The sequence below is a fragment of the Triturus cristatus genome, chromosome 11, assembly GCF_964204655.1.
Source record: "Triturus cristatus chromosome 11, aTriCri1.1, whole genome shotgun sequence".
Taxonomy (NCBI): domain Eukaryota; kingdom Metazoa; phylum Chordata; class Amphibia; order Caudata; family Salamandridae; genus Triturus; species Triturus cristatus.
The window spans coordinates 429942542-429955061 of NC_140594.1; the positions used below are offsets into that span (position 1 = coordinate 429942542).

Sequence of the window (12520 nt, forward strand, 5' to 3'; positions counted from 1 at the left end):
CCTCCTCCTTAACTGCTTCCAGACAAACCAAGAGGTTGGCCACAGCCTGGAAGAGTGCATAACATTCAACCAACACGTTTCTTCTGGTTTCAGTCCCCTTCAAGGCTCTGTAATCTTAAAATACTTAAGGCAGTTGGAAATAAATGATTCCACCATAATTGAAAAGTCCTCGCCGCATGTCTACAGTCCGTCACATTACTGTCGGAGTACAGGTCCAGATGGACCTTATACAAACTGTAAGTGCTCGACCATTGACAGTACATGAAGGAATTAATTCTGCTTAAGGTCAGATGCAAGAGTAACATTCAAAAATGTTTTTATTCAGAAAGTGTTTGCAAGATGTGTGGCACAACAGCCCATCACCAGTAACAAAACAAAACTGAATTAGGTTTCAGAACAGGCAGGTGCAAAATCCTTCAGGGATTAGAATAGGAGCCCAGTCAGACCATGCCAAAAGAGAAAGACAAAAAAAATGGGAGTAATTGGGGAAGATCAGGCAAAGGAAAACTGGACTTTGACTTGGTAGCAGCATTTAAATCCAAACATTGAGAAAGCCAAATGTTCTGGTGATGGCTACCAGCCTTTTGGCTTGGTCATTACTGGTTTGGTTTTATAACAGTTTTTGTAAAACGTTCTTGTTGTGGGTACTGCTGGGCCCCTGCAAAACAGTCTCACTGATGTGAACTACTCTGTGTGCTCAGTTGAAAGAATAGAATGTCTACCCTTGCACTGAAGTTGGCCAATGGCTGAAGTGGGCTGACCCATTGCGCCATGCTGTATTCTGTAGTGTGAAGAAGAAAAATGTGAATGACCAATTAATGAAGAGGGCTAACAAAGCTCCTATATAATTATAGCGAAATTAAAAGATCTTGGAGAACACTAGTCCTAAAAACAGAGATGAACAGGGCAGAGTTGGTCAGAGGTTGAACAGCAGCCCAAAAAGCATCTCTCTCCCTCCCCAATACCCACAGTCAATCAAAAACTCTGAACAGGACAGTATCACTTAGAAACAGAACACAGAATGGCAACCTTGACTTGCAGATAGCTCAATTTGACAGTCAGAGAAGTAATTATTTATTAAAAATATAAAAACCCAAAACAATACAAAAAAATAAGATTCACAAACGTGTTTTAGTTTTTTTTAATGCAATTGCTGACCAAAAGAAGCAGATAATGTAACTACCCGGGTGCCCACATGTGTTGTGGAAGAATTACAAAGTACACACCCCTTTTGCCATATGGAATTAGATACTAAGAGCATTAAAGTTCTTCTGAAGGTCATCATGACATTTATGAATATAAAAAAAATAGACTAGTTTCTGTCAAAGGATTTTTCCAAGCCAGCTGCAGAGCATTTAGTCGTCGCCTCCGCAGAGCTTCAGCACAATCTTTTCGTAATCTCCTGAACATTCCCCCTGCAAAAAAGAAAGCAAAATGTAGGCAGTTAAGAAAAAAAATATCCTGCTGCCATCTTCCACTATTTAAGATGTCTTGGTTAGTTAATGCAACTGCTGCAAGCTTCGAGTGACATGGCGGTATCAGATTTTTAACTTGGCCTAGACACCAGAATGCCTGTCTTTTTAAACAATTTTTTTTTTATAAGCATTTAAAGAAAAGAATATAAAACCGAAACAGCAGCACGTACCCACCTGAATCATCAGAATCACATTTATGTATGCCGGGTATCCTACTTTCCACTTGTTGGTCAGGGGTCGCCACCTAAGAGATCCTAAACTGCTCCAGATGGAGCCTCTTCACCCACATTACCCATATTTTGCCATGTTTTTGGGCACCCCCTTGCCTTCTAAATAATTTCTTCCACTGCAGTGCAAAAGTCCATACGTCAGTAACAGTCCTGCATCAGGGGTTGTCGACGCTCACCAAGTGCTGGCAATTTCCCATTTTGCGATCATTAACCCCACTGCAAGCGGTGATGCCCAGCTTCAGACAGTGTCCACAGCAATGCCATCTTGAGAGTTCTTAGAACCTGACTCACAACAACTTGAACCAGAGCGCGTGTTGTATCCTAGGTCAGTATGATTGGAGTGTCTGGCATCCCCTCACCACATGAAAGAAATGTCCCTACATCATGATCACAGCAGGGACATATTGAAGAATGGCTTCTATTCATCTTGTGGAGATGTTTAGGTGTGAAGTAAACTCTGTGGAAGTAATTGAACTGGATGGGATAAGAGTCTGACCAGGATCACCAGTTCCCTGGTGGCCATCCTCGCTTCTATCTATTCCTCCTCCCCCAAAGGGCCCATATCTGCCTCAAATTTCTCTTGCTTTAGTAATGGGTCAGGGATATTTACCACAAGGGCTCCATATAACCTAGATATAGCTCCCCCCCCCTCTTCTCCAATACTAGCTTTCCTTTACGGGGTTGTACACCAGGACCGCTACAAGTTAATATTTAAAAAGTTTCAATGGAACGCCAAATTGGTAAGTATTTGAAGAGTTGGGACTTATGTAGCCCAAATTAGTCTGAATTGGCTAAACATGTTGCCACATGGCAACCCCCACACATCTCCCAACCTAGATATGCCAATGGTGTCCCACCTAGAAAAGACAACCAACCGAGGCACAGCCAGAAGCCATTTAGCATGCTGTGCTAGTTTCCTCAGTTATTCGGTCATGGCATTAGATATCCCTCAGCAGCACCTTTGGATTCAAGGAATAGTCTGCATAGGCCAATGCCACCTGCAAATGTCTTATGCATGCAATGTCTAGTGCCCTTACCAGACATGAACCCACTTTGATCTCAATGCACGAAGGATCTAATCACCACCATGAATTGGTTAACCAGGAATTTCTCTACAATTTTAACTTCTGATGTAATCAAAGAAATGGGTCTATAGCAGGCACATTCCACCTGTGCTTTACCCTCCTAGGGAAGGATCACCACCGTGGCTCCCCTAAGATCCCAGGGGAGCCCACTCAATTTTCAGGCCTCCTTGTACATCACTAGCATCTATGGGATCAATTTAGAGGCATGCCTCTTAAAAGAATTCGGTTAGGAAGCCATTGGGGTATACAAAAACAGTGATGGATGGAATATTTGAATTAATCTCAGCCACTAGTAATCACTCGCCACATCCCAGTCCATCGTTACTTTAAACACCATGCCAACTCAGTTTGGACCCAGCCGTATGTAATTAAGTCTTGACCCTCCTTCAATGGGAACAGTCCAGCCCAAACTCCCAGGCCAGGTCCTCCCTTAACTGGAACACAAGCAACTCAGGACTGGTTTAGTTGTTAGGGTTCATCAGCCATGTGACAGCGTTCATGGGACCCATGTCTGGGGATACCCATTGCACTTAAGGAAACACAATGAAGTAGACACAAAAAAAGTGATGGATGGAATGCTTGAATTAATCTCAGCCACTAGTAATCGCGCTCGCAGCTTCCCAGTCCATCTGTATTTTGCTGACCGTGCCACCTCAGTTTGAACCCAGCCATTTGCAAATCAGCCTTGACCCTGCTCCAATGGGAACCATCTGGCCCAAACTGCAAGGACAGGACATCCCTGAAAACCAGCAACCCAGGACCACTTTTGCCCTAGTTGGGGCTCTGCAGCCAGTTATAGCTTGGTTCCAGTGAGGGTCATTGGGCAAGGGCCTTTGCACGTGGGAATGTCACTGATCACACCACCAATCTTTGTTATTGGTTTGTGAATGTATCCCTTTTGTATAGCAACAGTTTAGGGAGAGACACAGCTTGTATAACTGGCTTCTCCACTGCAAGTGTTGTGATGTCTCACTTGCATATACCAACATCGAATCCCCACTGAAGTTCAAGTAACATAATAGCATGTTATGTACTCAACGAGGAGACAGAAAATAGGAATACTTCAGTTAAGTCTTGTGCATAGCAGTGCCCGGCGTAATCCCGAAGAGGATTTTAGCAGCCGTGGACTTGAAGGATGAGAATTCAATTTGATGTCACCTTCCCTTTCTTTGATTTCAGCGAGGAAGTTCTTTTCAGGATAGCGAGACTTTATCACACCAGCCCCGCCCCCACACTCTCAATCAGGTGCTCAAGGGCAATGCACACCTCTTCCAAAACTCCAGCCTTCCTCCACCCAGGCCTAAGCACGCTTGGGGGGTGCGGTAAAAAAAACACACGGTCGTTTTAGAGATCCTTGAGCCGAGCCAGGAAGAGCAACATGTATTGGAGCAGCATGGTGCACAGCCTCCGTTTCACCCCTGAGAAGTGACGTTGCTGTTGGACCTTTAATGTATAGTCTGGAAAAAGCATGATCTTTGCAGCTCCACATTGCAGACAGTCTCTCCCCCGAGCTGCCCACATGTGCACGTCTCTATCTGCGAAGGTAAAGATGGTAACCGACCTCAGCAGACCTCAATTGGCGGCAGTGGAACCAATGCCCTATGAGCGCTTTCTACTATGAAAACATGGTGATAAACTCTAATCCAGGGACACAGGATGTCAGCCAGCATGTTCTAAACTGCGTTGGGGATGACCCTTCCTATATGCCAACGATTCTGAGGTTAGGCCGTCTGGAGCACCACTAGACATCCGCGACTTTGGTCTCCAGATGTTGGATCGTTTTCTGAAGGGACCCTCTCATTCCGAAATCCATTTCTTCCGTCACCCTGTCCACAGTGTTCTTAAGATCCTGCCAAAAGTAAGTACACCATTAGCTTACCTATTTTCCCACCAGAGGTAAGACGGGATTCTTGGATAGCCTGCAAAACCCACACTGTGTATGGTCCGGTACAGGTTAAGGTGGAACATTTAAAAAGTAGAGAACTGTTTTAGATGTAGCAGGGGAAGATCAACTTTGATAATGGGAACCGATGGCAACCTCGTTGCACCCAAAAGTGAGTGCATGCTCACCTCAAACAGTCAGCAGGGAAATATTTTTGGAGTCACACACATTGTTGGCCTAAGATACCACCAGCCAATCAGTAATGTAACATACATACCACACACAATCACCACACCTAAGGCTATACAGGGGATCCCATTAATATGTCTCAGGAGCAGTTTATAGTAAACAGCAGGTAAAAAAAGGCCTGGAACCCTGTATTAAAAATCACTGCCACTGTCCACTAAGGAAATTATTGGTATATCTCCCAATTCTTCTGATAAACAGCACTGCGACAGGACCCTGCACATAGTCCAGTTCACAGGAAGAAAAACTTAGGACAAGCAACAAAAAAACAAAACTATAGCAAAGGGGGGCAGCACCCAAAGCCATGTAAGATCACTTTTGTCCCCATCGGATCAGTCTTTCAGCTGGTGAACAATGCATAGTTGGTCACAGGCATGTAGCAAATCGTAGATACAAATACATCTCTTATCAGTTGGGAATTATTTATCTTATGTAAATCATATTAAAATCGTTTTTGTTTCTGGCAAAAATAGGGCACCAGACAAATGCTATGGCAGCCCATCAAAAACACCTTTCATTTTGCTAAAAAAAAAAAACTATTAAAATTTAGAAGAGATCATTTCCTCAAAGAATCGGAGGAGAATGGTTTATCAGATGGTGGAATCTGAAAGATCACAGACCCATTGGCCGGTGCTAAGATCAAATAACCAGATCAACACTAGACCAGAATAAGACCATGCTTCCAGTAGGACTTCCCAAACACCATTCCCAAAAGAGTTCTATTATCCATCCATGAGAGGCATTTTGAAGAATGTGAAACTCCTATTGTAGAATGCAGAGCCTCTGAGCCACCAAATTCATTCTTTACTCAGGTGACTTCAAAGCTCTTATCTGGAGTAACTTTGAGCACACAGACAAAATAGAGCACAAATAGCATACAATGGGAGGTAATTCACGGAAAATTCTACAAGGCCCAAAGATTTCCATGTGGAATTCACCTATCACTTCTGAGTGCACAAAGGGTTGTAGGTCAGAATTATTATTAACTCCAGTTGGACAATAATTTCATAAACGACAGGGCAAAATACTTGTAAGAGCATATTTTGGTTACATTTTGGTGGCATACTGTTAGTGTTAAAGGACTCAGTGCTTAGCAATGTGATGGATGATAAAGTGTGAGAGGTGCACAGTTTATGGTTTTCAGTAATCAACAGTTCAATCTCTGTAAGTCCCTTTACGTTATTTCTTATGAACAAAGTCCCCTTAGCTAGTTACTGCACAGAGACAGCCATTCTCAGATATTTTGTTTAAAGTTCAGAAAGAGCACAATATCTGTTGAACAACCACCCAATCGTGGCAAAACGTATCTGAAGTGCATGCATTAGAGATGCCATGGTGAGAATTTTCAGTGATTCAAGACCAAGGCAATTCAGGGACCATTTCAAAATGGCTACTGCATCTGAATTAAAAAGTACTCCTAAGGCACAGTGGTCACAAGGCTGGTGTGGCCAGTCAAACAAGTGGATTCCCTCTTTCCACTACACGCTAGTCCCTAAAGCATCTCAGTCCAACTAGCCTCTGAAATAAAATACTGAATCTTGTACATAACACAATTATGTAACAGTCAGACAAATGCAAAATACCAGGAACATAAAAAGACAAGATCCACAAACCAGTTTCGAAATATTTTATAACTGTAAGACACCTGCCATTATAATTAAAAGGCCGCTGCATGAGATGTGCTGCAAGAACTAAAAAAAAAAGAAAAAAAAAAAAAAATAGACCTGTCAGTCACTGCAGAATTAGTAGATAAAAGTTCTAAAAGCCCTGCTTCTGGACGCCATAGTGACATTTATACATATACAAAAACTTCTTTAGGGAAATGGATTTTTCTATGCAGACTGCAGAGCCTTTAGTCTTCCCCACCGCAGAGCTTCAGCAGAACCTTCCTGTAATCTCCGGAAGTGTCTCCCTGCAAGAAAGAGAAGGCAAGAGGTTGTACGCAGACAAGAAAAAGTACCCTGCCATCATCATGCGATGTTTGAGATCTCTGTGGGTTCACACATCGGCTGCTGCAATATCTGATTTTGAGGTAAGAGTCTTTCATCTTGGCCCAATCATTTCAGTGGTTCTTCTTTAGAGTGATTAACTATGTAAAATTAAATAATGAGATAGAAATTAAGGGTTTAATATATAGACTAAAATCTTATATAGGATTTAAGTCACCTGGGGTTTTCACTCCTGTGGCCTAATGTTAGCAGAGATGTCTGCTCTGGGTGCTTGACCCACTAACCTATCACCCCAGCTAGACATTTTACAAGCACCAAATCACTTCACAGTCCATATTAATGCGAGTGGATGCCACACCTAGTGCCTGAAAGTACTCCCTGGATTGGCCTTCTGTCCAGCAACGTCTCCATCCTCAGACAGAGCTTTGGAGTTGCATTGGGATCTGAACTCAATTTTCCCCCAAGCCAATACTGTGGCGGAGCTCCTATAAACTGACCACCAGGTAGAGTAGTCGATGATCTTGGTGATGGCAGGCTAAGAATAGTGGCCGGTTACCTGCAAGTTGCCTGTCCACCTAAGTTTGTGACGAGTGGCTCTCTCCAGCACCCAGTTCTGTGCAGCATGGAGGGGACAGACCCTTGACCTGCTATGAGGTTAAATGGGACGATTTAAAAAAACAAAAAACAAAAAACCACCCAAAAAAGAATGCGTTTCAAACATTTCTTCTGTGGGGATGGGGCATCTGTGTGGTAAACCTCATGGTCTGAGGGGCAGTCCAGCTCTAGTCCACTACACCAGGAGAGTAAGGAGGCAGCTCCTTCTCCAGACGATGGCAGGACACTCCCCAAGGTGGGGCGGGGGGCTGTAGATTGGCAACAATCTACGATGCAGGGCAAGTGTGCGAGTGTGTGTGTGTATATATATATATATATATATATATATATATATATATATATATATATACATACACATAAACACACACACACCCCCTTTTTTCTATGTCAGTCTTCACATTTTATGACCAGACTAACAGGGCAAACACACAGTCCTTGTACGTCCGGGCAGCAAGACTTCCTACATTCTCCCAGCAGGAAGGAGGAGAGAGAGGACCAAAATCACTCCCTTACTTCTCTTATCAGAGTCACAGGGGTGGGAATGTTTTGTAGTAACGGGGAGTTTGGAAACCAAGGGCCTAGAGTGACTGTTCTTGATGCTCCTCCTTTTGCCAGACTGTCATGGCAGGCAAATGGGAGATTGAGCTTTCCTAAATCAGGGAGAGGGGATCACACTTCTTATTTGTCGATTATTCAGTACCAGAGGCCATTTTTTGGTATCCTTTTCAAGCCAGACTCCGAGCCTAGAACTAAGCTCTATGGTCTGGAGTGGATACTGTTCTCAATTAATTTCAGAAACTATATTCATAACAAAAATGTACTGGAAAATGCAGTTTGGTTGCTGCATCTCTCCATATCCTTGCAACAGGACGGCTACAATTTTAAGAGAACTGTTCCTCAATCCCCTCTTTGGCTTACTCCTTTACACCTTCTTCACTTCTTACTCCTTTTCTGGCACTTGTGAAGTAGCCTCAGTAGGTGGGCTGTGACAACATCCTATCAGATGTAGAATCCGAAAGAGAGGAAAGAATATGTGAAAATGGAAGAAGGTTAAGAAAGGAGGTCTGCTGTACCTTTTGTTAAAGCAGTCATTCAGGTATTTCATACTGAATTCCTGACACTCGCCAAGGTTTGTTTGCCAGTGCAAAAGCTGGCAAGCAGCCATCTCCAGCAGTGTAAAAACATGCCCAGCTAGTCGCATAAGCAAGAAGACAAATGGGATGCATAAGCGGTCATTTAAAGCCATGCGCCTAGGCTTGCAAGCAGAAACTTACGCTGGTTAAAGCCAAAAATGTTAGTTAGTTAAGCACTTAATTAACTTCTGACCCACAGCACCATAAACATCTGACCATTTGGTTCTTTTTTTCTGACCAGTTATGAACTCCATACTGATACATTACACATATGAATCTGGAGGGTGGTCATTGCAGGGAAGGTGGTTGGACCAACCCAACCCCCCCAACCCCCCGCCCTTGATGTGGTATTCAACATAGAAGCAACTCTCAAAGGTTGGGGCATCAAACAGAGCTCTTTTAGTCACTGCAGGGACTTGGTTGGTGTCAGATCTCATCACCCCTAAAACTGGACCTCTTTAGTTTTCCAGACCCTTACCAGCTTTGCATCTCACATGAATCAGTTTGCAAAATATATCTCGGCAGACAATCAGGTGACAAAAGCCAATGGAGAGGTGTGCTTCAGTGGAGTGCAGAACATGATCCAACTTGCTGGCAGAGCTAGTCAACTACCTTGATTTATGAGCAGAGAAGCATTTGTACTTAGTCAGCAACCTATCCACCTGTGGTCGACAAAAGGCAAGAACATCAGTTGAGAAAGATTCTTCCACCAGTAGATGGTTTGTCTTCATGCCCAGTGAATCATATGTCAATGGGAGTCAGTGGCTGAATTACTCTGTGGACAAGACCAAGTTATTGCTAGTCTCAATCCAAAAAGTATCTTGGAGGCAGGATACTCTGCTGATCCGATTGCAGGAGGGGTTGTATTGATTTACAAGTCTGTCACAAGATGCAAACTCATCTAGCGAAGTACACTTGGGAGCACCCAGATGGCATGATGAAGTGATTCTCTCCGGCTGCATTTGGCTGAGGGGGCGTCAGTTGCTTTTAAGATTGTTGCCATACTCCAGTTCTGCTATCCATGCCCAAGATGATAACAGTCATTCAGCTGCACTGGTGGCCATGAGAATGAATAGTAGTACCAGCAACAGTAGAGATGCTCTCCGGAATTCAAGTCAACCTCTTCTGAAAGCCAATGAGCAGGTTTCTCTGAGTAGTTTCTTTTGCAGTCTTAATATCCACCTTTGAGCCTTTCAAAGTGCTGGAATCCTTAAGAGATAGTTTCTGGTTAGGATTTTCTGCCTCCTCTGAAGGCACCTCAGGCAGATGTTAGAGTGTTCTGCTAATTTGGTCAGAATTGCTCAGCGGGAGCTGCTTGCCTCACACCTTCTGTATGGTTTATCTTTTTGGTGGAGCACTCCTGCTTCCTTTGTGGGACCACCCTTTGTTGCGGATATCGCTGCATTGCACACCAGTTAAGGACTTTGATTAAGAATAGGGATGTGGTGTCAATGGTTTGAATACATACAAGTAACATGCAACAGACTAGCTCTTTACAGTCCTTCTCCCCTTCCCGTGTATAGGGGACCTAGAACATTGCTTGAAGGAAGAGGTAGATCAGGGCAAGAGACACTAATAGATGAAGCAGGAGGAGCAACGTACAGCAGACAAGACCGGCCTTGTTGTCTTGCTCCAGGTGGAGGTTTCCTCTCCCACTAGTAGGTTACGGTCAAGTAAATCGAGCTACAGCGAAACTAGACCATAAGCAACAGAGAATGTCCGCCGCTAAATTACTGTTTTACCTTTGATATCCATTTTGTGGACCACTGTGTTGCGTAATTGAGCAACGTCAATCATACACTCAAAAATGGAAAACAGTTAACAGAAACTCATTTTGATGATAACAACTGTTGTGCGTGTGCACTGTTCTTTCAATGTTTTCTTAGCTCCATAATGCTTCCCCCCCCCCCCCCCCCCTCAGAAGTAGAAACCTTGAAGAGATCTAAGCACACGAAGATGTGACTTGCATTGGAAATCATTATCCCCACAAACTTCGAGGGCATGTTATTATTGGAGCTCTGGCACTAGAAAATGCAACAATAAGGCAAGTTTACACCTCTGTGGCATGCACACAAAATGTAAGAGATTGCGTCAAGTTAGCAACAAACAAATGCAAACCAGGAAAGCAGATAGGTTTATATGAAATTGAAACATTTCCTTTCAGGCAGAAGTGGATTGAAACTACACCCAAGTCATACAGAGGTCAGACCCAGATCTTTAAGAGGCCGAGGGAAGGGGGGTCCTCAGCCATTCAATGACATTGGACCAAGGCCTCTAGAGCACAGATTAAACAAGGTCAAGTTAATTGCCTGGCATGCACCACTCTAAGAGCACTATTTTGTAGAGAAGACAGCACATTGGCCATATGCAGACAGCAATAAAGCATGCCCGCTGCAAGTGTGCCCGGGACGCGAGTAATGTCCTATGCCATTGGAGCTGCCATCTCACCTTGATGAACGAGTGCAGAGACTTCCCATACATCTTCTTGAACTCAGACCGGATTTCCAGCATATCAATTTCACAGCGAGAAACCATCAGCCGGATCAGGGCGTCATCATCAGTGCCAAGTCCCTGTAAAACACAGGAAATGTGTGAACCAAAGTATACACTAATGCAATTCACTAACATTAATTGTTGCATGCCAAATTATTAGTGAAAAGAAATCCGTTCCGTGCAATGAATAATAATAAATAAAAAGACAGAACATATGCATTTTCTGTTTCATGATTTTCTAAGGGATTCATTGAAGGATCCACAGCTCTGGAAACAAAAGTTACACCCAACTATAGAAGAAGCTGCCAGATTCTCTCCTTGCTCTTCTGCTGACATACACAGGTCCACTGGCACGGAAGGCATGCTGTGCACAATCATATTACTCTCAATACAGGAGTGTTAAAGGTTAGTTATGGGGTTCACTGCTTGAGGGGCGTGTGGACACTGGATTGTAACAGCAGGGGGAGGGCTTGCAAGTCATGAATGACGTGCGCTTCACAGTTGTGCGTGCGCCCACTAATGATAAAGCTGGGTTTGTTGCAGTCCAGAGGATTCTCCAGTGGGGTGGTCATAGAAACAGACTGGAGAGCGTGTGAGTGAAGAAGAAATGGGTGGAAGTGAGAGAGACTGAGCGAGCAGGCACGGTGGAAGAGCCTGTGCTAGCCTATGTTATCTGTGCCAGGTTAAGGTACCCTAGCAGCGCATCTCACGATGGAATGGCTACATTTCAAGATGGAGGCGCAATACAAGAGCCATCTCTGGATCCCAGACCGTAAAATAGGCTAAGCAGTTTAATACGAAGAAGGGACAGTGTTCTGTTTCTAGAAGATGCAAGCACTTTACTGTGACTGAGGAAAGACGGGGGTGGGGAGATTACAAAGAAACAGACTAGATTGTTGCATATTTATATAGCACGAACTCGACCCGAAGGTATTGGAGCGCTTTACATGAGCACTGTATTTACATTACACATTCAGGCACGGGGAGATGAACTGATTTGCCCAGAATCACAGGATGTGGACGCGACCAAGGCTCGAACTCTGGTTTCCAGCACCAAAGTCGGTAGCGTAGCCGACGGACCACATCCTCATTGGGGGAAGGCAGCAAGCTATAGTACACTACCACAGGCTAAGCCAAACAGGTTAGCTTCCTTAGTCATTTAAACCACTCCAGTATTTTGCTAGAAGGGATTCCCGCAAGCAAGCACTGAAAACCAGAGGAATCCAGCCGGACCTGCCAGCTAGTTAACACCTTCGCCGCGGGTGTAATTAACCCACGGCGTGGGGGGGTAGGCGCAGCGGTGCTCGTGACGAGCCCAGCTCGTCATGAGGCACAGTGGAGCTGTGCTCATGACGAGCTGAGCTCGTCACGACCCCGCCCACTGATTGATTCTCCCGCAAAGGCAGGGAATC

The 12520-nt window shown here is 44.2% G+C and overlaps 1 protein-coding gene across 2 annotated transcripts in view; it reads right to left on the bottom strand.

The window, feature by feature from the left end:
• Positions 1-1126: 1126 nt before the first annotated feature.
• The window catches only part of LOC146784378 (annexin A4-like), a 119306-nt gene continuing 107912 nt past the window's right edge, over positions 1127-12520 (bottom strand). The window contains exons 12-13 of one of the 2 annotated variants that reach the window (XM_085636265.1): positions 11064-11186; positions 1127-1415 (exon numbers count right to left, since the gene is read on the bottom strand). In XM_085636265.1, the coding sequence (XP_085492391.1) occupies positions 1356-1415; positions 11064-11186 (183 nt within the window). In that variant the 3' untranslated portion in view covers positions 1127-1355. Of the gene's footprint in view, positions 6831-11063; positions 11187-12520 lie in introns of both variants that reach the window. The other variant, XM_085636264.1, reaches the window with a different exon arrangement.